This window comes from Aristolochia californica, unplaced genomic scaffold, assembly GCF_029961685.1.
Source record: "Aristolochia californica isolate CCGP_79_NKW_82.1479 unplaced genomic scaffold, dmAriCali1.0.hap1 SCAF_16, whole genome shotgun sequence".
In the NCBI taxonomy this organism is placed as follows: Eukaryota; Viridiplantae; Streptophyta; class Magnoliopsida; order Piperales; family Aristolochiaceae; genus Aristolochia; species Aristolochia californica.
In genome coordinates, this window is record NW_027181837.1 from 11,155,238 (window position 1) to 11,181,348 (window position 26,111).

Below are 26,111 nucleotides of genomic sequence, written 5' to 3' on the forward strand. Positions count from 1 at the left end.
ACTCTCATGCTTCCGTCTAATGAGAGCAAAGATGCTCCCTTATCAAATCTCCTTGATTTGATCCACCATTCAAATCCTTGGATTTGCTCCCTATCCAAATCCCTTGATTTGCTCTTTTTTCTTAAAATTCGTTTTACCATTGTTATTTTCCTTAGACACTTTTTTAGCCGAATCATTCTTTCTCTAATATTCGGTTAACTTTTCAGCAGTAGATAAAGCTGAAGCTAAAGTCTTTACTTCCCGTCTTCTCAATTCTTGCTCAGCCAACAAGAAAGGAAAAGAGACAATCTACATATGACATATAGGAGATACAAAGCATAAGGGAAGTGAAGGATTGTACATACTCTCTAATGGTGCCTTTCTGCGTATATGCACGAAGTTCCTTCCTTGCTTGGTACTCGACATCTTCCGAAAAGAACTACCCCCGCAGCTCCCTCTTGAAATCGACCCAAGTGTGGACGGGGTCCTCTCCCTCTTGCTCATCTCCCATGCGTCTTCTCCACCAGAGAATAGCATCATCAAATAAGAACATAGCAGCAGTACTAACCTTAGCTTACTCATCCGACAGCTTGCTTGCATGAAAATACTGCTCCACTTGCCATAGAAAATTATCTATGACCTTTGCATCTCTCTTTCCAGTGAAATACTTTTTCTCTCGCACCTTGGAAGGGATCGACCAGTAACGCACAACCTCCACCTTCTTGCTGTCCATCCACATCCGTCCTCCCCCTATCCATTGTCCAAGAAAGGACACCTCTTGCAACCCAAAGGAGCACTTCTCCTCCTTAACATACAACTGATTATTTCTAAACATTTCGAACACCTTTAGAAGGTGTTTCTTGTGCTCGTCCATACTCTTGTTGTACACCACAATGTCATCCAAATAAACAATGACAAACTTGTCAAACTATTCGAAAAATACCTCGCTCATGAGAGTGCAAAATGTTGCAGGTGCATTGGTTAGGCAAAAGGGCATAACCATGCATTCGTAAGCCCCATATCTTGTTACACAAGTAGTCTTCCCCTCGTCTCCTTTTGCAATCCGGACTTGGTAAATAACCACTTCGCAAATCCAATTTGGAGAAAACTTGTGCCTCTTTCAATTGATCAAAGAGATCTACAATAAGAGGAATATGGTACTTATTCTTTATAGTTACCTTCTTGAGTGCCCTACAATCGATGCACAGTCTCATATTTCCATCCTTCTTAGTCTGAAACTGTATAGGGGCCCCATAAGGTGTTTTACTTGGCCTTATGAACCCAGCGTCCAGCAGCTCACTGAGTTGTCTTCGCAGTTCGTCCAGCTCTTTGGGCGCCATTTGGTATAGTGCTTGTGCTGGCTTTCTTGCTCCGGGCTCAAGCTCTATGCGATGGTCCACCCCTCTCCTAGGTGGTAACCTCGTTGGAAGTTGTTCAGGCATGACATCCCTATATTCATGCAGTACGGCTTGTATCTCTTTAGGGGTAGGCATGACCTCTACCTGGTCTATAGCACAAATAAAAGCAATGTAAGTAGAGCGGCCCTGCTTAAGACCTTTCTTAAGCTGGAGGGCTGATAGCATTAAGTCCTTTTTTGTTACATCTTTGTTGTCAAGTTCATAAAAAGTACAAGGACTTTGCTCGTCCATAATCCCCACTACCCCAACATGCGGCATTACAAATGCCTTACAAACCGTGAAAAACTCCTTTCCCAAAATCACATTGAAATCATCCATGACAACAATAGTAAAATTCAGAAATCCAACCCACTTGCCTATCTCCACCGAGACGTTCCTGGCAATGCCTTGGACTTCACGAGCAGTAGAATTTAAAACTTTCATTTTGCTCCCATCTTTCTGTCCTCGTATGTTAGGGTACCTAGCCTCCTCCTCCGAAAGGAAGTTGTGGGTGGCGCCAGTGTCCACCACTGTAACAGTACGTCTAGCATGTGTTAGAGAGATAAAAAGAAGTTCTTTTAAGGGTCTTACCGGAAGTGGAGCAACCTTCTCCTCCTTTGAACAGACAACAGCATGGAGAAGTGTTAAGGAGCCCAACCTAGGCTTAATCCCTCAATTGTTCACCTCAGTTTGATCAGCTTTGAGGAACCTCTTTCTAAGACAATCCCTCGCATATGAAACAATGGACCTTCTATTTGTCCCCTCGTTTCTTCTCTTCCGGCCTAGCCTTGGCATCCATTGCCCATGACTTCTTCTCCCCTTTCTCCTTCTTCTTGAAATTTGTTTTACCATTGTTATTTTCCTTACACACTTTGTTAGCCGAATAATTCTTTTTCTCATATTTGGTTAACTTTTCAACAGTAGATAAAGCTGAAGATAATGTCTTTACTTCCCGTGGGCTGAGCAAGAATTGAGAAGATGAGAAGTAAAGACATTAGCTTAAGCTTTATCTACTACTGAAAAGTTAATCGTATATGAGAGAAAGAATTATTCGACTAACAAAGTGCCTAAGGAAAATAACAATGGTAAAACAAATTTTAAGAAGAAGGAGAAAGGGGAGAAGAAGTCATGGGCAAAGGATGCCAAGGCTAGGCCGGAAGTGAAGAAACGATGGGACAAACAAAAAAAGAAGGTCCATTGTTTCATATGCAAGGGATTGTCTTAGAAAGAGGTTCCTCAATGCTGCTCAAACTGAGGTGAACAATGGAAGGATTGAGCCTAGGTTGGGCTCCTTAACACTTCTCCATGTTGTTGTCCATTCAAAGGAGGAGAAGGCTGCTCCACTTCTAGTAAGACCCTTAAGAGAACATCTTTTTATCTCTCTAACACTTGTCGGATGTACTGTTAGAGAAGTGGTGGACACTGGCGCCACCCACAACTTCCTTTCGGAGGAGGAGGCTTGGCGCCTAAATATACGAGGAGAGAAAGATGGGAGCAAAAAGAAAGATGTAAATTCTGCTGCTCGTGAAGTTCAAGGCATTGCCAAGAACATCCCTGTGGAGATAGGCAAGTGGGTTGGATTTCTGAATTTTAGTATTGTTGACATGGATTTTTTCAATGTTATTTTGGGAATGGAGTTTTTCACGGTTTGTAAGGCATTTGTAATGCCGCATGTTGGGGTAGTGGGGATTATGGACGAACAAAGTCCTTGTACTATTTCTGAACTTGACAACAAAGATGTAACAAAAAAGGACTTAATGCTATCAGCCCTCCAGCTTAAGAAAGGTCTTAAGCAGGGCCGCTCTACTTACATTGCTTTTATTTGTGCTATAGAGCAGGTAGAGGTCATGCCTACCCCTAAAGAGATACAAGCCGTACTGCATGAATATAGAGATGTCATGTCTGAACAACTTCTAGCGAGGTTACCACCTAGGAGAGGGGTGGACCATCGCATAGAGCTTGAGCCCAGAGCAAGAAAGCCAGCACAAGCACCATACAGAATGGCGCCCAAAGAGCTGGACTTCCTACAAAGGATTCATATCCTTTTGTCTAAATGCCTATTTTTATATATTTTCTAAAATCTTGTAATCCAATAAGGAAGTTTGGGGAGCAATAAAATATTCCTCCATTCTGATTCATATCTACTTCAGTAATTCCTAACATTGCTTTTTTAGGATCTGCCCATTTATCATCGTAAATGCTAAGTAAAGTTTTGGTTCCTAGATGTTTTCGTCCCAATCCTTTTACGCCTATTACAATTAAACCTAAATGAATTAAAGTATTTAATTTTTTAATTTCTCTAAAAGCTTGTTCTGCTATTAGGTTAATGTTAACAGAATCTTGTCCTACACAACTAATCTCAATTTCTTTGTAATGTCTGAATAATCCTGTATTAAAGTTTAATGGTCTTGTTCGATATAATTGTCTAGGGTTAAGGAGGTTTAATTGATTATTACTGAATAAGGTAATGTCTTGGTCTATATCTATGATTTCATCTAATTGTATATCTCTTTGGTCTATACTTCTTCTTTCGATTATTCTATCTATAATATTTTAGTTTCTAGAGGAACTCCCTATTTTCAAGGTACATCCTTCACCTTGTTGTGAAAGTGCCATGATTTTTTAGGCTGGGTTGTTCTCGGTTGTTCTATTTTAACAACTTTTAATTTTTGAGTTATTAAATCTATTTCCTTATCAATGTTCTGTTGAGATCCTTTACTAGTTTTTAGATAGTCTAAATTTTCAGCTACTTTGTCTGTTTTTATTCTGAAGTTTCTTATTTCTTCTTTTGTTTTACTTATTCTAACTTCTATTTCTATTATTTTACTCTGTAGATTATTTCCTAGACTTATAATAAGATCGATAATACTCTTGAGTTGAGGGTTATTTCCGTGTTGACTATGTTCTTCACTATTAAAGTGACACCTAAGAGTATTAGGTCCTATGTATTTTGTGTCAAATCTTGTGGGAAGTCTCAAGAGACCTAGTCAATATAGAATTAGAAATAGATGAGATAATATACCCTAAAGAATTATATATATATATATATATATATATAGAGAGAGAGAGAGAGAGAGAGAGAGAGAGAGAGAGAGAGAGAGAGAGAGAGAGCCTGGTTTGCAGGTTCTATACCTAGGGCTTTTAGACAAGGGATGCAAGCTTCTAGGGAACATTGATTGCATTTAGCTCTTTGTTTTTTGCTGGGATACCAAGCACACTTAAAACAAGGATTACTATCTAACCCTGTATTCCATGTCCACGTATGTACACATTCTGAAGTAGTGTCCATAAGGTCAAGGTTTTCTTCTAGGCTTATGACTAAATCTTCATCTTCATCTGAAGAATCTAAAGGTGCATTTTGGATACTTACTATGCTATAAATAGATTCCGTATCTGACATGTATTCATATACTTCTATGAGATCTTGTTGGACATTTTCTACAAGGGTCGATCTCTTAGAGTTAATGTTTTGTCTTTTGGGACAAGTGTTGGCTAAGTGTTCTGTTTGGCCGCAAATATAGCAAGAAAGTTTATTCTTATAGGTTCTTTTTGGGTTAAATCTTCTAAAATGTCTATCTTTGTTTAAATATGGTTTCCTACTTTTGGATCTATGGATAAAGTATCCTTTCTTGAAGTATTTTTTATGCTTTCTTAGTTTCTGTCCCGAGTCTTTTAGACCATAAGCTTGGGTAGTATATATCTGCTTACAGAACCCATAATCATCTCCTTTAAGTTGTCTTTGTATTTGAATGTCTGTACATTTTTCTTGAAGGATAGTCATAATAAACTTGGTTCTTTGTCCTATTGAATACACTGCTGTAGGATTTGTTGTTTCTACGCTTTGCCATTTATCATATATTTCTTTTCCTAGAGCTCCTGGTAATTTCCTAAATAACTTTGTGCCTAAGTCTTTGTTGAAAGCATTTCCTGAAATACAGGTATAATAAAAGTAATCTTGGAGAAAATTCTTAACATATTTATAATTATGTAAACTAAGTTGCTCTAAATAAACTACTGCATCTGTTTGTCATGTTACAAATCCTAGATTAGGGTCATCTCCTGCTACTAATTGATAAACTTTATTAACAAAATTATTGGGATTTGACCCAAGGCTCATTAGATGGGCTGAAAGATTAAAAAAAATTTCTTTGCCCATTTCTTGAAACTTTATAGGTCTTTCTATTTCTTTTCTTTTTCCTTTGGGACGTATCTTGTGATCAAAAGTTACTGGGTCACTATAAGGAATCCTTGGCATATTACCAGAATAATATACTTCCCTAGGAGGAGTTCGTGGATAAGTGGTATAACTATTTCAGGGAATAGTATTAGAGCTTTCTTCATCCATGTATTCTTCGATACTTATAGTTTCTTCATCTTTTGTTGGCTCTAGAGGCATTTTTCCTATTCTGATGTTAGATTTTTGGTCATAGTATTGATATTCTTCATCTTGGATTTTTCCATTTTTAATTAAATCTTCTTCTAAATGAAAAAGTTCTTTTTCTATTAATTTTAATTCTAGTTCTTTAGGGTATATTATTTCATCTGTCTTTGATTCTCCTTCTATGTGAACTAAATCGTAATTTTTGCTAGAAATTGATTCTGTGTCCTCTGTATTCTTTTGTTCATAACCATTAAATCTAATATTTATATTACCTTTTGTATCTGTATACATAATTCTTTCTTCAGGACTAATTATATTTTCTTCTTTGAATTTAAGGTTCCATTCTAATCTTGCTAAGATATTTGGGGAATATTTGATAGGCCTAATTAATTTAATTCCCTTGTTACCTTTTAAATTAACTACATCATCTATTTTAACTTTAAACCTAGTAGTACTGGAGCAAGTACATCTTCCTAAAAATCCAATACATAATAAAAGAATGTTTCCTACAAAGGATTCATATCCTTTTGTCTGAATACCTATTTTAATATATTTTCTGAAATCTTGTAGTCCTATGAGGAAATCAGGGGAGCAATAAAATATTCCTCCGTTCTGATTCATATCTACTTGGTGATTCCTAACATAGCTTTTTTAGGATCGACCCATCTATCATCATAGATGCTGAGCAGAGTTTTGGTTCCTAGGTGTTTTTGTCCTAATCCTTTTTCCCCTATGACAATTAAACCTAAATGAATTAAAGTATATAATTTTTTAATTTCTTTGAAAGCTTGTTCTGCTATTAAGTTTATGTTGACGGAATCCTGTCCTACACAACTAACTTGAATTTCCCTATAGTGTCTGAATAATCCAGTATTAAAATTCAAAGGTCCTATTCTATATAACTGTCTAGGATTAAGGAGATTTAATTGATTATTACTGAAGAATATCTTGGTCTATGTCGATTATTTCGTCTAACTGAATATCTCTTTGGTCTACACTTCTTCTTCCTGTTATTCTATCTATTATATTAAGATTTCTAGAAGAACTTCCTTTTTCAGAGGTAAATCCTTCACCTCGCTGTGAAAGTGCCATGGTTTTGTTGATGATGAAGTTCTAGGTTTTATTTTGACAACTTTTAATTTCTGAGTTATTAAATCTATCTCTTTATCAATATTTTGTTGCGATCCTTTACTAGTTTTTAGATAATCTAAATTTTCAGAGAGTTTTTATGTTTTTACTCTTAGGGTTCTTAATTCATCTTGTAGTTTGTTCAAAGTAAATTCTATTTCTGTTACTTTGCTTTGTAGATTATTGCCTAAACTTATAATAAGATCTGCGATAGTATTTAATTGTGAATTATTTCTGTGTAATATGTGTTCTTCACTATTAAAATGACACCTAAGACAATTAGGTCCTATGTATTTTATATCAAATCTTGATGAAATTCTTAAGTCTAAATAATCTACTTTTTTAAAAAGGTTCCAGGTCTTAAGGCTCTGATACCAAATTTAGGGGGTACTAATTTAATTTAGTTTGGAGTATTTAAAGGAGAATTATTAGGAGATCTTCTTATTACTTGCCTTTTGGGAATAAAAACTTGCTTAGGGGTTTCTACTATTCTCCTATAGGAATAGAGGGATAAAGTGAGACAGATAATACTAAATATGAAAAAGTTACAAATAACTATTGTTAATGCTATAAAAACAAAGATCATGTATCTAGGATTCTTCCTATAATATTAGCAATTAAAAATATATAGGAGACTAAGAGGTTTTCTAGTTGTTCTGGTAAGAAAACAAAATAGTTAAATAACTCCACAACTAATATAAATAAAAATAGGATGCTAGTATAAGGTCCTATATTTTAAATCTTCTACCGTAATATATGAAATTGTAAAACAAAGCTAGATATAGGTAGTGTATAGGTAGTATGCATAATACTATCCTAAAAAATTGTCTTAATATTTTATTAACAAGCCAAATAAACATAAAAGTACGACAGCGTTGTGGCTTCCGGGAGCAACGCTTGGCTCCGAAGTGGCAGAGGCGTTTGTCAGGACTTAGACCTCACCCAGCATTTTCCAGCCTAATATACCTTTATGTATAAGCACAAAAAACAAACACAAGCACACACAATCTATAAAACTTAGCAAACAATAAAAGTGGTAAGTATTAAATAGATAAGAACAATACCTAAAGTTATAAAGAGCACAAGCATGGAGAGGATTTCGGAAAATAAGTAAGAAATGTAATTCCCGAGGGGTTTGACTTTAGCTGTTTAGATCTTTATGCTTACTCCTTCAGGTATGGGGAACCCAAGACACAGTGAGGTGTGCAGTTTCCTAGCATTAAGCTTCTGCCACGGGCTCCAGCATTTAGTCCCAAGAAAAACAAAGCCCTGAAACCTCCTTGGGTATAAACGGGCAGAAACAAGGGACGCATGGACCGTGAAGCATCAGAGGAATACCAAAATGCTTTTACTCTGGGCTTGGGATTAACCCGGGTTAGAGGAAGAAGGTATAGATCTAAACAGACATAGATCTAAAGCTTCCCCTTAGAGAAGTCCCGAAAACTAAACAAAAATGGCGGAGAGTAACACTTACTGTTTAAAATAGGGGTGTTATTGAGGAACACTTAGGTTGAGAAGAAGATGGAACTCATGGGTGGAAGACAAAGGATGCACTGAAACACACTCTTTCATTCATATGGTTTAAATGTACATAGGGCTATTTATAGCCAAGAGCTGCCGACACTGGGAGACAATGAGAATCACCCGGGTGCTCATTGGGCCCCATCGTCAGTGATGTGTCTCATGATGCTTTCCAAGTGTGGGATTTAAAAAATAATCTTTACAAAAGAGGTACAAAAAGTCAAAAAGTACAAGATATTATCTTGAAAACCATGTGTTGTCTTGAAAACTGTGTGCCAAAACTAGGTGCTGGAGAAACTGCTTTTGGAAACCTATGTGCCGAAACTGGGTGCTGGAAAAACTGCTTCTGGATACCGTGTGCTGAGTGGTCTTCTGAATAATCTTCTGTGTTTTTTTTTCATCCTATCTCTTTTCTAAGTACTTTGTCTTTTTAGTCTTTTCTATCTAGTCTCTTTTTTATAGTACAGTCTTACTGCTTTATCTATTTGCCATCAAGTGTTGTTAAATTATGGACGGCCTCTGAGTCATAATCAAAGTCTTCGTCTTCTTCTTGGGAATAACATTGGAGAGTCTGAGTACCAATTCCGGTGGAGCCGGTTTTACTAGAAGTGTCTGAATTATTCTTCTCATAACCTTGTTCTTTCAGATATTCCTGAAACTAATCTTGCATCATCTTCTTGATTTCTTCTAGGTCTGTGTACGGTTTTTCTTTACTGTCTTCCTGCGGTTTGTCTTTTTTCTTTTCATTTGAAATTTTTGGCAAATTTACAGCCATCAACGGACTTGATTTGTCTTTATCGGCTGCCATTTGAGCCGGACTAGCTAGTGAAAACCCTTCACTAGTCGGGATCTGGGTACAAATAGTACTTGTGGTCTTGGCTTTGAGCCTTCTATTTTCTTCTTCCAAAGTCTTGATATATTCTTTTTGAAAGTCATTCTTTTCTTCGAGAAGTCTTCTTTTTTCATTGAGTGGCTAGAGTATCACAATGGTCACAAAATATAATTCTTTTATTATCCTTGGCAACACCATAGGATACTTGGTCTGCTCTCATATGTCTCAAAGAAGGAGCTATGTAATAATTGGTGCCAATAGTTAACTTGGCTGCCTCTAGTACTTCTTGAAGATTATTAAAGTCTTTGTAAATAGGTCTGTTGAAATTCAGAACACTTTTGACAACTTCTGTCTAGGAATGAAAAATTCCTGGAGTGTGACCTTGGAAAACTACATAAAAATTAAAACTTTTCTTTTCTGCAAAAACTATTCTGAAAATCCGTTAATACTGGCTAAAAAGTATTTCTGATCGTTGGGAATTCTTTGGTAAGAAAGCCATAAGTTATCTAATAAACATTGTTCTTCTTTTGTAACTAAAATGCTAGGTAAAGTCTTAAAAGTAATATTAGAGTTTGGAAAAACTACTAATTTCTGATTGGCAAAACTAAGAAATTCTTGTCCATAATTATTGAATCTGGAGGACGTTGGTCTGGAAGAGCCGTGGTCTGGAAAATCCATCTGTTCAATTAATCATAATATTTGTTTCAAAAAATCTTCTACTAAGAGTGTCTTCAAGACTATTATTTTTTCCTTTAATATGTTCAAATTCAATCTTGTACCCATTTCCTGTAATAATGTCTACAAGATTTAACCATCTTCTTCTACTTATCTTAGCTTCTTTGGAAATATTTTACTATAGCTTCACAGTCTGTTCTTAAAGTAAATTCTTGTTTATTAATAATATACAGTCTAAAAGATTCTAGGGAATAAATTATTGCTAGAATCTCAGAATCTATGCTACTCATGTTTCCTTTTTCTTTAAATTTTCCACTAGCATAACTACAAATTTTTTCTTGTTCTTTCTCACTATATTTGTGGGGTTTGGCTATAAGAACTCCACCCCATCCTAGATTACTCCCATCTGTTTCAATGATTAGATAATCAGAATCTAAGGGCATTTGTAATTTTGATAATGTTTGAATTTTTTCTTTTAACTTTTTTAACCAAATTCTTATATTCTTGGTTAAAGAATTTTTGGCCAGTTGGAGAAGTTTTTCCATATAGAGGGCCAATAATTTTTCCTATGTCTTTAATAAAAGGTCTGGCATAATTGACCCATCCTAAAAATCTTTGGAGTTGTTTTGTATCTGATAAATTGTCTGGCATTTCTAATATTTTCTTAGAAATATGATCTTGTAGTTCTATCTGACCTTGTCCTATATTTACTCCTAAGAATTTTATGTATTCTTTAAATAGTTCAATTTTTGTTTTACTAATAATGATTCCTTCTTGCATAAAGGTGGCTAATACTAATTGTAAGTAACCTATATGTTCTTCAATGGTTTTGCTAAACACTAAGATGTCATCTATGTATACTAGTACAAATGTATCATATTTCTTGAATATATTATCCATTTTTCTCTGAAAAATAGTAGGTGCATTTTTTAACCCAAAAGGCATTACTAACCATTCAAAATGTCCTTCTGGACATGTGAATGTTGTCCATTCTATACTATCTGGATGCATTTTTACCTGCCAAAATCCTGATTATTGGAAAAGAAATTAATTTATTGGGATTATATGGATTCTTGGTATAATACTTTTTATTACCAAAATCCCTCCCATAGACATTCCTGGTTTTTCCAGTGGAAAAAGAATGTCTATCAGAGGTCATTACCTCTACCCAACTGGGTATATGCATGGTGGAACAAATTTGGGCCACCCCTTTCTATCTTACCAGAACCAATCAAGGTTCATTTTACAAAATGGACTAAATCCAGAAGAATTTGGATTTCCTTTTTGCATAGGTCCAGTAAAGCATGTTCATTTGACTAGGCCTTGCTTTTGTAGGAATGATTCTTTCATTGAACCCATCAATATATGGTAAAGACACAACATATTTATGTCTATCCCAAAAAGTTGTAGGAATTTCACTACAAATTTCTTGGGAAAATACTTTCTAAAGAGAACTAATTTTTTCTTTCATGGTCGTAGTTTCCAGCTGCTATTCAAGTGTAAAACATTGTATTTCTTTATGCAGGAAACTAAGATGATGTTCTTTGACATTTCTCAATTCTGAAATCTCATTGATGAAGCTAATTTGAGGTGGAGAGTTGAAAGAGAAATATATAGGTTTATTATTAACCTCACCAAGAATTCCATGGTTATCAATGCCTTTGATTGGCATGATTTTCTCCAAAAACGGAGTGCCTAATATGACTTGCTGGGTCGTATTCTTGACTAACAGAAAATCTGTAATGATGCACTGGTCTTTAGTGCATATGGAGGCATTGTTTAATTTATACTTAATTTTCATTTTGTGTGGTTTTCTCAAAGTACTGGATTGGAATTAACCCTTTCTGGATGCAGTTTAAATCTGCTCTACTATCAATCAGAGCTGTCAATTTGGGAATGACAAAGTTCTGATCAATAACCAAATTAATAACAGTATGCCATCTTTGATGGATGACTTTGGTGATTTGATTAAGAAAAGACTCATCAGATTTCTCATCAGTTTTCTTTTCTTGATTGTCATATTTCTGTTCAAGCTTGATTTCTTTAATCTCTCCTTGTAATGAGGAGATGGATACTGGTTGTTTTTAAGAAGAATTGGTTTCTTCATAATGACCAATAATTTCCTTCAAAGAATAAGGTTTAACTCCTTGAATGGGAGGTGTCTTTGAAGTACTTTGAATTTGTTCCAGATATTCTTTAATTAAATATCTTTGGGTTTGAGGATCTTCCTCTTGATCAATGTTCTTAAGCACAAGTTGTTGTTCATTTGTAAGAACATTAATCTGATGCATTTGTGCCATAGATTGTAGATGAGAACAACTACAATCTTGGTCTTCTTCTGATTGGTTGGATGAGGCATAATCAATATCATCCCCAGAATCAGAGTTTAAGAGAATTTTGGCCAACTAAATTCTTAATACTTCATCAATCTGAAGTTGGTTAAGTTTCTCTTTAGTTTTGCATCTATTTGAATAGTGGCCTAATTTACCACATTTGTAACAGACAATTTTCTTTTTGTCTGGAGGATTTCTTCTAGGAGGTGGTCTCTGACGAGGAGGTCTCCTAGATTCATGACAAGTCTTTTGTTGAGACTGTCATTTTGGATATCTCCTACTCTGGTGTGAATAGGGTTCATGTCTCTTAGAGTGAGAGACTTTACCTTTTCCCTTCCTTTGATTGGAAGGTGATGGACTTGTGTCACAAGAAAATTGTTCACAGAATTCACCAAGCTCACGCTTTCCAGTAAGATTTTGTTTCTTAAGCTGAGCTTGAAGCTTTAAATCATTACATAAGGTCAGCCCTTCTTGGATGATAGCACTGGTAAGGAGACCATATATATATTGATGGTAGTTTATAATTCCTACCTCATTACCTAACCTTTTTCTTACCTTGCTGGCAAAAAGAGTTGGTAAACCATCAATAAATTTTGCTTTCAAATATTCATTATTGGCATCTGGTCTTTGCATAACCTTAGTGAGGAAAACATCTTTATACCAACGAAACTGGCTAAGTGTTCGACACCTAAGATTTTGCAAAACCTCTGTTCCCTTATCTGATTGGGATGTCAGATTTCCAATGAAATGATGAACAATACAGGAAATCAAGGTATAAACTGCATCGTCCTCACCTAGGTAGGCTTGGCCAGATTTAGTTTTGATAACCTTCTTTGAATTATAAATTTCCTGATGTTATTTAGGGGTGAGGATATATCCCACCAACCTTTGAGAGTTCCAGAAAACCCTGCAATAAGCATTTCTGCAATTCCTTAATTGGAATTCTTATGTTGCCGACAGATTTTACAATACATAAGCATTCGGTGACAATGTTCCAATATTTGATATTCAGATAATCCATCTATATTCCATTCATAAATGGATTTGCCATCATAAGATTTTTTATCTAAATAAACATTCTCTTCATACAATAGGTCTTGAGGTGTAGGCCTATGGTAAAAGAGTTTGTTAGGTAGATCCCATTTCCGAGTAGACTTTTTCTCATAATCCAATTTTTGGATACTCGGATCTTGTATCATGTCTTGAAGAATTTCTTCAGTCTGATTGACATTGGTTAAACCTAAATCTTTGAGATTAGAGTTTTGACCAATATCAGAATCAGAATATGCTAAAGGAGTTAAATCCTCAGAATTTTGAGATGAAATATCTTCATTTAGATCTTTGTGAGATTCTAATGTTTCAATACTTTTCAGAATCTCCGCAACTTTTGCTTCTTTGGCTTGTTTTAGTCGATCTTCAGAAAGATTCAATCTTTCAAGCCAAGATAATAATTCATCAACAACTTCAGAATTATTATCCCATTTAAAGTTCCTAATAGGAATGGGTGGTTTGATGAGTGGTTTATTGTTCTTCAACAAAGGTAATTTTCGAGAAGATAAGTCATAAGGATTTTGACTATATTTCTCTGGATTTTACCTTTATCCAACAAATCTTCAATACGAATTAGCTGTTGGCCAATTGTTTTGATATTTAAATTGGTAAAATTGTTTTGCCTCCTGATTTGACCCATAGGATTAAGAGTGGAGAGAGAGAGAGAGAGAGAGAGAGAGATGCTCGTGCTTGTCAGCCAACCAGATGATTATTGTCGGAGAGTAGACAGTTAATGACCCTATGTGCTGTCTTTCCAACCATGAGGTCAACAACTTGTCCTAAGAATGTATCTGTTCTCAAGGTGGTTGAGAAGGTTTCTTGCCTCATCCATCCCAGTATTGGTCAAAGCACGCCTCTGATTAAGGTCTCGAGGACAAAATGTACCACTGTGATGAAGGGAATTTTGGACCTTAATTTGAGTGTGTTTGGCATATGCATGTAGACCTCTGACCCGGATCAAGCAAACATCTGGTGAAGTTATCTTTCTAAACAATTGGTGAAGTTATCTTTCTTAACATCTGCTTTTTCATCTTGCTTAGAATTGAAGGAGCCTCTTCAAATGTCACCTAGTGGGCTTAGGCTAGATCCCTCCATTTTGGAAGCTCTCACATATGTTTAAGGAGATCGATGACAAGTTTTTTTAAAAAAAAGTTCTCTTGCTGTTTCTTGGGTATGCACCCCTTGCTCAGCAATTCTCCATGATATTTCTTTCGTTGGGAGTGGCTACAACAGTCAATCCTATCATGGGTGATTGCATTCCCCTCGTATAGATGGACTGGAGATGATGGGCTCCTTGCAGTCATCTAATGTTTTTAGTAGCCAGCTCATGTATCTATTTCTCTACTATCTAAAATAAAAATGACAGAGAGAAGGAAAAGGAAGTGTTGTGCAGTGATGGGGAAGATGCAGTCATTAGATTTTGTTGGTTCTCTTATAAATGTTTCTTGGGAAGGGGCTTAGAAGCTCTGTTTGTGCACCAATTGGTGTATTGGTCTCTGTTTCACCCTTATGATGTTATTTGTGGTTGTGATTTGGAGCTTGGATGCAGGTGGTATGAAGCTGAAAGCTGCTTAGCCTTTGCATGCATCCGCTCTTTGCCCTTGATTTCTCATAGTGGAAGACATAAAGGCAGATTATGTTGTTGTTTTTTCTATTGAATTTCTTTAATATTACATAAAAAATTTATGGGAGAGGAAGGGAGGAGGGGAAATTAACAGATTAGTGTCTGGAGTGCCAAAAAATGTAAAAAAGGGCTTGTCGTCTTTGCTGCCTGTCAAAATGGCAATGAGGCTCTGTGCTTTCATGGACATTTTGATTGTGTGGTCACTACCTTCTCCATTGATTACAAGAAAATTTTGCGTTATCTTTATTCTTAAATAAAACATCTATGAGTAAGTTGATTGGTAATGAGTGCTAGATTACCCTCAAACTGGTTTGTTTGACTGTTTTATTAATTGAAAGAGGGTGAAGCTTTATTCTGATATTACATGTATGACTCAACACAAGTATATGACTCATAATGGGCAAGGATAAGCTATAGTCCACTACTTTCTATATTTTGACAATTTCATGGGTAGCTTAATCTAAGTTCATTTTTTGAAAATATAATTGATGTTTCAGGTACCGGATGCTTAGCCGTTCATATGCCTTTCGATGCATACTAAGATTGAGAACATCCTCTGATTTCCAGCCAAGACGCTCGGTATGGTCTTGGAGATCTTCAAAAACATTTAAGTTTTTCTTCTGATTCGTATCTAACTAAGAGCTGCTCTTATGTGGTCTGATTTACTTTTTTCTTCTATAGTATGGTCATTTCTTTGCAGATCCTCAGTATGAGAACCTTCAACACATTATATGTTGCGACTTTTATGCCACTTATGGTTATGAATTTGATTTTTCTAATTCTATGGGATTCTCGAGGTATTCAGATCCTATCTTGATGTCATATACTGAGAAGGGTGGGTCTTTATTTTAGAAATATGAAACAATATGTCTTAAATCATGTACAGACACACAGAGCCTCCTGTGATACAAATTGCTTTCCAGTATACTGTCATTGTGCCACCTGAGGAATCTTCAGTTTCAGGATCAAGTGCTGAAAACAAGTACGTATAACCAGCTGCCATGTGCAAGGAAGTCCTTGTCTTTTCATTTGTGGTCATTCTGTGTTTTAATCGACTCTAAAATTTATAATTGCTCTTACCTACATTTAAAGTTGTGTAAACATCTGTTATGGTCCTGGGTTAAGTACCTATGTCTTCTGCTCCTAACAGGCCGGTCTTTTGGGTAGTATTGGCTAGGTGCTTAACAACATCAAAGTTTTTTTAACCCAGAATCATATGTATTTTAGGTTTCTTGTACTATGTCATCACAAAGATTTCTCTGGTTTTTCATATTATATTGTAATTAGTATTATAGAAGTAGTGTATGGAGATCAGAACTTGGTCTAATATTAGAGTTTCTTGAGAAGAGGAGTAATATGCTGTTCTCTATCTCTCTTTTTTCTTTTTTTGTATAAAAGCGAGATAGTAATTTATTAGTAGATAGAGGTACAAGATGTTAAAAGCAAACTTAAAAAGCATACAACTGAATAGTTATTAGAGGACATTAAAGAAAACAAATACAATAGCACAACCAATCTATTACAATGTTAAGCAATGGGAAGGGAATCTCCCACAATGAGTTGTTGTTCCAAGAAATCAGTTAGATGATTCACATCCCCATAGAGTGGCATCCAGCTCTTCCATCAAATGCCTATAAAGGTCGACAATTTTCTCAAAAATCAGAATTAAGCATCAAGGTGAGGACTTCCCTGAACATCTTGCTTGAAACAACAGCCAAATCACCTCAATGATGGCAGGATTAGAAAAAAGAGTTGGTAAACACTCTTAAGGCCTATGAGGAGGATCAAAAACTCTGCCTCAATGGGTCACACTGCATCCACCAGCTAGGCTAGGATTGCTCTGAGATCAAAATTGTGCTTTTACCACCTGTTCTATGGTGGTGTCTACTCCTTGATTGTCTCCAATCTAGCAGTCAAATGTGAGGCAATCAGCTTTCTGTTTCTCTCTGAATGGATCCAAGGAGATGAAAAAGGTCAGAAATTTCATTGGACCAAAATTTTATATAGTTCTAAATCTTAGTTGATTAGTCAATTTGAGAGGTCCACTCCTCAACCTGTAGACCTTACTGTTTTCAAGCCTAAACTTATCGGGACTTATTCTTCTCTCTCTGACCGGACCTAACATCTTATACTGAGATGAAGACTATCTTGGCAACTAATTCAACTCTAGCCCTCATAGAGCAATAAACAATACTATTATGCTGGAAATTTGCTGCCATTTTCATCATTAGTTTGTTTCTCTTATTCATTCAAACCTTTTTTTAGGGGATTGTTTGACTTTCTTCAAGCATCTTCTAGGGGGGTTTGTTGGCAAAGAAATGAGTTTTGCCAGCCTCAACCAGTAGCTGCAACATTTGATAATTACTCTTTGCTTTGGTCAATGCTCTTGTTAAAGTCACGAAAAAGATCTTGGTCATTGTTATTGTAAAATAATCAGATATGAGAAAAATGAAGTTTTGGAGTGAAGAATAGCCAATTCTGGGAAGTCTCACTTTGCGTCAACATTGATCAACCCCTATATAAAGATGTCATCGAGTTGATGTGCAAAGCAAACATACCATGTTATAATCTTGCCACTCATAATTGCATCGTGAATGAAATGACAATTTGCTTCAATGTATTTAGTTCTCTCATGAAATATTGGATTGTTAACAATAAAACTAACAGCCTGATTGTCACAAAATATTGCCATAAGTTTTCAATTGAGAACCCAAACTCTATTGCTAAAGACTTAATCCACATTATTTCACAAGCTGCATATGCTTGACCTTGCTAGTATAGTTTGTTTTGGTACTTTTTCTAGGTCACAAGGTTACTGCTCATAAATGTGCAATAAGCACTTACTGAGGTTCTACTAATTTTAGACTTTACATTGTCAACATTTTGAAAACCTGATTATTTCTAGATTATGGTGTGGTTTATGAAACAATCCCTGTCCACATTTTAAATACCTTAATATCTATTTCACAACTTCAACTCCTCAGGTTTTCCATAAACTGACTGACAACACCATCAACATAGGAAATATTAGGTTGGGTCTTAAACCAGCTTACCAACAAGTCTTGTAGTATTGGGTCTTATCTTTAGGTATTGGAGTCTGACATTATCAACATAGGAAATGTTAGGTTGAATCATTGGATCGTTATTCAGTTTGCTAACAAGTTGTCTATACTAGGTCTTATCTTTAAATATTGGGTTTTGTTCATCATGTAAATTTGCATTTGTTTGCATCAAACTCTCTGTTGACTTTGCTCCAAATAAACGTGTCTCAGCTTATCTCAGTCTACATATCTCACCTTGTTTCGTGCAACATCTATATTGAGGAAGTAATTTAGGTGTCTTAAATCCTTGGTTTGAAAATGTTGTTTGATATTCTCACTTTCTTGTTGTGTAGTCATCTGCATAGACTATTAAGATAACAATACTTTTGTCCCTATGGAGAACAAAGATAAAGTGGTATGAATGGCTCTTTTTAGACCCCAAGCCTATCATCGTTTGACTGAATTTATCAAACCAAACTCTTGGCTCGGTTTTAGACCATATATTGCCTTTCCAATCTACAAGCCCTATATTTCTCCCCTTGAGCAACATATCTAGGATATTGCTTGATATAAGCCTTTACAATAATATCTTCATAACAAAAAGACATTTTTAATGTCCTACCCTTTATTAACAGTAATAGAATTGGATGAAATTTAATTTGACATCAGGAGAGAATGTTTCATAAAAACCCAGTGACAACTAGAACAATGTGGCTCTGATACCATTAAAATAATCAAAATTAGGAAAGATGAAGTTTTGGAGTAAATAATAGCCAACTACAGGAATTCTCTCTTTGCATTAATCAGAGATTAGGATATATATCGAACCTTCATCCCTTAATAAATTTGTCTAATGAGTTTTTACAAGATGAGACTAAAATACCTGTGAGTAAAAGCCTACCTGTCACTCAGAATAAGTTGAGGGACTGAACTACCATTAACTTAAAAAGCATGCTCTAAGCATAAACCACAATAACAATAATGCCCCTGAATTATAAGAAACACCTGTCCACAGTTGTTAAGAAAATCTTATTTGCCTTTTAGAAAGAAAAAAATATGAACATTTATGTTAACAATATTTTGTGGAATTGGATTCTTTTGACTGATGATTGATAGGTACTAGTATTTAATTACTCGAGGAAAGAAAATTTTGAAACTATTTTTTTTTTAATTCAAAGATATTTGTTGGTAACTACTCCGTGAAAAATTTTCTCATATATTGTTCCACTCATAAAGAGGAGTGTTTTGGCCTTTTTCATTGTTAAAATGTGGTTGTCAATGCCTTCCCCTAACTGTTAACATTCTTCTCACTACATTTTTTATGGCATAACAATGTACTTTCTTTAGGTCCAGATACTCCGTTAAGCGGCACTTAAGGATAAGGACATTTCAATATGCTACAACTGCAAATATGAATGAACTTTACAACAGCGTTGATCCTGAAGTTGTGTTGTCAATCCTTGTTCATAAGGTTGTTTGGTATCAAATTTTTTTTGCTGTATTTTATTATTAGATTTCATTTGTTTCTTAGTGTAAAACAAGCTAGTTTTATTGAGAGTTTGGAATATCTTGGTTGAGTAAGACACTTCTGTATTTGAGAGGCCTGATATGCATCACCATTCTGAATGGCTTTTTGAGCATTGGCGGGAAATTTGGTTTAAGGCAACAATCTATACCTGAAGCTCATCTAAACATTTTGGGTCCAAAACAGTTAGTGTTGTTGGATTAAAAAATTGGACCATGGGCTATGGATGTACTAGAGTAAAGTAAACTCTTAAAATGGCAGGTTGAACTCAAGTACACATGAGCATTATCTAGGTAAAAGGGGTGTTACATCTTTTAGGTAAGCTAGAGATTGATGCATTAGTGCCTTTTCCGTGTGATACATTCTGTAAATTATCACTGTTGATGAGTGTGTGTGTGTGTAGATATATATATTTGGTTTTGTTTTCTTGTTAGCATTTTTTTATTTGTATGCATTTAATAATATGGAATTGACCATTTCAGAAAAAAAAAAAGGGAATTTGTCAAATGCTTAGCTATCTGTAGTATTTTTTTGACTTGATTGTGGTAATATGGTTTGTGAACATGATTTCTATGCCATTGATGTTGAATCATAAATTTCCTGTGCCAAATATGCCTTCTGGGTTACTATACTTCTTAAAGTTCCATCACATGTGGAGAAGGGAAAAAGAAGGAAAATTGTTGTGTTTTCGAGTCAATTAAACTAGTCAAAAACATTAAGGTCAGTCCTGACTGGAGACTTGAGTACCACAATCTACTTATTGATCCTTCCTACTCATTTGCCCTTGTTTGCCACAAATATTCAAGTAATTTCAGCTTCTTTGGAGCAAGGAATTAGGGAGGGTAGGATTTTGCTTCAGGATTGGCTTGTTATTCTCACAACACAGTATAATGAAGCCTTTAAACTTGTTCAACATGGAAATGAATCTTTACTTTCTCGCGTTGATGTGGCATTTTCTCAGTGCCCTCAACTGTAGCCTCTGCCACGACTTGTGTTTGCTCTGCTTAGAATCCCACTTCTCCGCTTGCATGAAGAAGGTGTTCATCCCGATTATCGCATATATCTTCAATGTCTGTTCAGGTACTTACTGGATATATTTGACTGTTTCTATGATTTTTTCTTCCACTCGAAGTTAAACAAAATTTGTCTTGACAATTTTGTTAACTGAATGTGTTGATGCAGTGCACTAGAGCCAGGTTCCCTTCACCGAGCTATATATCCAGTATTGACATCATATGTCACTCTTGACAAATAAGCATATCCACGTCACTCATTGAGCTGTGCAGCACTAATAACAAGTGGAAGTCCAATCTTCTTTCTCGATGCTTTCACAAACTTAATTGTATATTATTCCTCAACAGCAGATCCGACACTCCCCTTTCCTCCTCCACAAGACTGTAAGTTATTTCCTTTTTGGTTCTTCAAATACTGATGCTAGGAGGAAGGCATAAAATTTGGGTTTACATTCTAGGTTTTGGAATTTGATTCCTACTGGATTTAAAAAATCCTTTAGTTGTTAAGTTTGATTGTGAGCTCATAAATATTTAACTAAGTTATTCCAATTGCACTGTCACAAGAAATGTGTTTCCTTTTTGTGGTTCATCAAGTAATCATACCAAGAGAAGGCCCTAAAATTTAAACATAAGATTTGGGGGTTAGAATCCAGTCATTCTGTTTGTCAAGTCCCGTAAGGATGTTGTGTGACATCCTTGTGTAGAAATAGATCGATATGTGATCTTAACTGGGGTCATATTCTTGCAATCACGTGTTAAATAGATTATGTTTGTTGAGTCTAATGGTGGGTTTGGAAATATTTAGCTCAAATGCTGCAGGGTTACAGGAAAGTAATCCTGACATGATGGGGCCACCGAGTGGAAATCAAGGATCATCTGATTGCTCATTTTTCTTGGATTATATGCATAATATTTTTGGAATGACCAGCCAGATGGACCCTACTCTCTCCTTTGGGTTCTAGACCTTTTTTAATTAACGATTTCAATAACAGTGTTTAGATTGTTTTGCTTCACCTACTAATACTAATGTTATTTGGTGCAGGCCTCTTGCGAACAACAATTAACAAACTGAAACAAGACAGAAGTATCACTCCAAAGCTCACATTTATTCGAGGGGGATAGGACGATCCCACTGTGTTCAAAAACTATCTCATAGAAGAGCAGGATGTTGATGGTAATGGTTTAACAAGTGTGGTAGGCTTTGTATCCTTCTTGGATGAAGTGTCTCAGCGGGTGGCGGAGTATCTTGCATAAATGAGTCAGCTAGATAAATGTTTTTGCAGTACCAAATCATGCTTTGTGTCAAAACCCATGGAGCAGCCTTTGATATCGCATTGGTATTCTGCTTCCTCGTCTTTTAGTTTCTGCTCTTTCCAGAGGCGGTAGTCAGAAGGGGCGACGAACGAGTCGTCCACCCCTATAATCACTTTCGAGTGAAGAAAGAAATAGGTCCCTCATCTGTGTCCCTTAGAGTGAACGACAGAGAACTAATTAGACTCGAGAATACTGAAACTGAAAAGTATTTCTTCCCTTTTTAGAAGCAACTCGTTCATTTTGACGGTTACTACGTCGAACTGTGGGACTCATAAAATATGGCTGGACATGGTACTACTTTCTTTCTTTCTCCTAATTATTCAATCCTATGGTTCAATTCTCTGCGAGCTGAAATGTCTTCATGTCTCTTCATTTGCAAGGGAAAAAGGTCGGCCTAGTAAGAAGCTCAGAACTTCCACTAAGGTTTTATAATTTTGAAAACCCCAACTCTCGTTCTGTATTTGGTTGCTCTCCTGTTCTTCCCCTGATTGTTTTTTCTTGGCAGGAGGATTATCGAATTGCTGTTGTTGATGATGATGTTGATTGTGCCGAAGATTTTGATGAGGATCGTCGTGAAGGTATTACTTTTGTTTATTTTTTCGTTTTGTTTTAGCTTTTTGTTTTTAGTTCACTTTAGGTGCTTGAATTGTGTTTATGGGTACGGAATATGGATTATGAAGATGAAAGCGAACTGACGAAGAGGGATTTTTCTAAACTCGAATTAAAGCCTGATCATGCAAACCGCCCTTTATGGGCTTGCGCTGATGGCCGGATCTTTCTTGAGACATTGTCACCGTTGTATAAGCAAGCCTATGATTTCCTCATTGCAATTGCTGAGCCCATTTGCCGGTATTTAAGATGTCCTTCTATTTTCTTCTACTTAAAACTCTGTGTGGTTGCTCATTTTCATTTTGTTGGAAAAATGTTGTGTAGGCCAGAGTCTATGCATGAGTATAACTTGACGCCTCATTCCTTATATGTTGTTGTTTCTGTTGGGCTCGAGACTGAAACAATAATTACTGTTTTGAACAAGCTATCAAAGACTAAGCTCCCTAAAGAAATGATTGATTTTATTTATGCTTCAACTTCTAATTATGGGAAAGTAAAACTTGTACTTAAGAAGAACCGGTACTTTGTGGAGTCCCCTTTCCCGGTGGTGTGAATTTGGTTTCGTATTCTATCACAAGTGGTTTATTATTATTATTGATATTGTTATTATCATTATTATTATTCTTATGGTGATGAGGGGAATTTGGAACTTATGCTTTACATGATACTTGCAGGTGCTGAAGACTTTGCTGAAGGACGAGGTTATATCTAAAGCGAGAATTTATTCCAATGAGGTAATTTATTTTGCTGTTATTTTCTTCATGCATGTCCACTATATTTTTCTGAGGTGTTATTCTGAGTTGTGCCTTTTTTATATTTAGTCTTTTATCTTATCTTTTTGGCTAGTGACAGAAAATTTACATAGGAGTTTCTATGGATTCATCTATATGCCTATTCTTTACATATTTTACTATTATTCAAAATGGTTGCATTTACCATTTAAATCATGAAGTTGTTTGCTTGTTACAGTGGAAGAAAATAACTTCTGCTCTTTTTCTTTTTCATAGAAGGGAAGTGGAGTTTGAACATCTCTTTTGAAAAAAAAAAAAACTGTGCTGTTAAATAATTTAATCATTTTTTGCCTGCATAGTGAATCAAAACTCATTTTGAATTGAAATTATGAAATCATCTCCAAAGCCACTATCACACTGCAGCATGGAGAGATTATTTGTCACTAGGGCTAAACCTTCAAATAAATGGTTAAATTCCTGTGATAGATCATGAGAACTCTGACACAATTCTGATGGTGATGCAAACTCTTGATCTACTGTTTAGGGTTCACAAGGAAGTGATTTATTTACAGTTAGCAAAGCTTTGAGTGAAATTGATGGTGGTGGTCATCAGGAGTTGTTCACGGGTGCTGATGTGGCAGCAGTAGCTGAAGAGAAAGAAACCCATTCTTTTGAAATAGATCCTGCTCAGGTAGGGTGGTCTATGAATGATGATGTATATTTAAGTGATTAGTGGTTATAATTTTTTTGACCTAACTTAAACATTTACAGGTTGAAAGTGTCAAGCAAAGGTGCTTACCAAATGCATTAAATTATCCCATGTTGGAGGAGTATGACTTCAGAAATGATACAGTAAGCTTTATTTCTCACAAATGCTTGATGTTCTGCCAATTTTGTTTCTAGTCACACATCATGGGTATGCTGTTGACTTAATGTTGCTTATTGTAGGTGAACCCTGACTTAAACATGGAATTGAAGCCTCAGGGTCAGCCACGCCCATACCAGGAAAAGAGTCTCAGTAAAATGTTTGGAAATGGTGAGGCCTATTGTAAGACAATATTTTTCATGTCAATATAACTCTCCATTAAAATAGTTGAGACTGTTGAAGACATTGTGTAGAATTCTCAGAGAGGCTACATTGGCTAGTGCACTAGAACTGGATATTACACACATTGGTTATCCATGATTTCATCCAATTTCATGTATAATCTTACTTCATCTTGGTACTATGATTATACTGATTGTCAGATAGGCCAAACAAAATCATGCTTACCAGTGGACATCTCCAACATGATAGGTGCAATTTCAACTGATTTTTCTATTACCAAAAATTTAAAGAATCATGTAGTTGGAAGTAGGCTGCTCTCTTTTGTAGTGTGGAATACCAAATGTTTGACATGGTCTATTTAAGTAACTTATCAGGAACTTTGGTGGTGATGCTATTGGATGAAAAATTTTAAATTTCAGAACTTCCGTTGTGGTTGCCAGTCATTTGGAGTTGTTGTACTGTCATAGTGCTTGGTGATATCTTATATCGCGATCTATATCATAGAAGATTCTATATCAAGAATATGTTAATGAAGCATAATATTATCATATCCATTCTTATAATCCTTTTCTACATTTTGTTTCATTTTTCTCCTATCAAATAGTCTGGTTGTTCCATGTATTTCTTAATAAATTCTTTCTTTTTTCTTGTTGTCATTGAAAAAAAAATTCTTGTTGTGCCTTGCTTTTGGTGTTTTCTGCCACAAATTAGTTGAGCTGCATTTTACTGATTGGTGTTCTGCATCTTGTCCAAGCATATTGATTTTTTGTAAGTTTATATTTGAAATTTTCTTCTTATATTACTTGACCTTGTAGATGCAATGTCGAGAACCTGTGTGGCTCGATTATTTGCTATTTTGAGGGTGCTGAAAGCCTCAAGGTATACACATCCAAGGTGGTCTTCTTCAAAACCAACATTATTTCTAACAAATGATCTCTTAAATAGGATGCTAGGTTCACACCTATATAAGATGTATGAGTCCATGTTAAAAGTCAGTTTTCTACAATGACAACCATATATATGATTTTTTTAATATTATATTGGTATTTATCAAATAAATATTTATTTTCTTCTATTTTAAAAGAAAAAAATCCTCTTTGGATATGTGCTTAATGATGATCAGTTCTTCTCTATTAAGGGTAAGACAAAACATCAATTATGGCTTGATAGATAGATAAATGTTCTTGTAGTACCAAATCATGCTTTGTGTCAAAACCCATGGAGCAGCCTTTGATATCGCATTGGTATTCTGCTTCCTCGTCTTTTAGTTTCTGTTCTTTCCAGTGGTGGTGGTCAGAAGGGGCGACGAACGAGTCGTCCACCCCTGTAATCACTTTCGAGTGAAGAAAGAAATAGGTCCCTCTTCTGTGTCCCTGAGAGTGAGTGACAGAGAACTAATTAGAATCGAGAATACTGAAATCGAAAAGCATTTCTTCCCTTTTTAGAAGCAACTCGTTCGTTCATTGTCTAACTCCCTTCCTAATAACAAAAAGGCAAATGCAAATTAGGAAATAAGGAAGAGGAAGACTCTCCTTCAGAAAAAATGACTACAGGGAGCCTTGAAGAGGAGCATCACAATTATCAACTCTGCCATTATTTGTATCTTCCAATGCATTCATTGGTAGGACAATAAGTACTTCCCCATGAGAATGATCTTTGAACATGTTGGGCCGGTAGTTAAGGATTATCTTAAAGAAGGAAACATATGTCAAAACATACCAAGTTCTACTTTGAGGGTCATAACATCTATATACCCTTTCTCAAATCTAGGGTAACCCATGAAAAACACTGAATGGATCAATAATACATTTTTTTTCTTGGATGGACTTGAATTATTGTTAAATTCCATGGTTTAATCCATACGAACTAGGTTTTATAACTTTTATATAAAATTTGACTTTTACGATCTT

General features: G+C 35.6%; 1 protein-coding gene and 1 pseudogene across 1 annotated transcript; both read left to right on the plus strand.

Moving 5' to 3' along the window:
- LOC137952574 (protein transport protein SEC23 D-like) overlaps positions 1 to 21,753 on the plus strand; it is a 67,356-nt pseudogene extending 45,603 nt beyond the window's left edge.
- A 348-nt stretch (positions 21,754 to 22,101) lies between these two features.
- On the plus strand, positions 22,102 to 24,603 carry LOC137952575 (general transcription and DNA repair factor IIH helicase/translocase subunit XPB1-like). Its single transcript, XM_068799656.1, has 10 exons — positions 22,102 to 22,236; positions 22,319 to 22,391; positions 22,494 to 22,662; positions 22,747 to 22,966; positions 23,097 to 23,156; positions 23,698 to 23,868; positions 23,925 to 24,005; positions 24,102 to 24,201; positions 24,402 to 24,450; positions 24,576 to 24,603. The coding sequence occupies exons 1-10, from the start codon at positions 22,102 to 22,104 to the stop codon at positions 24,601 to 24,603; spliced, it is 1,086 nt and encodes a 361-aa protein (XP_068655757.1).
- Positions 24,604 to 26,111: the final 1,508 nt, after the last annotated feature.

Coding starts and splice junctions, on each gene's coding strand:
- LOC137952575 (XM_068799656.1), top strand. CDS start 22,102: ATGGTACTACTTTCTTTCTTTCTCCTAATTATTCAATCCTATGGTTCA. Junction 22,237..22,318: donor AGCTCAGAACTTCCACTAAG/GTTTTATAATTT, acceptor TTTTCTTGGCAG/GAGGATTATCGAATTGCTGT. Junction 24,451..24,575: donor GGACATCTCCAACATGATAG/GTGCAATTTCAA, acceptor GTAACTTATCAG/GAACTTTGGTGGTGATGCTA.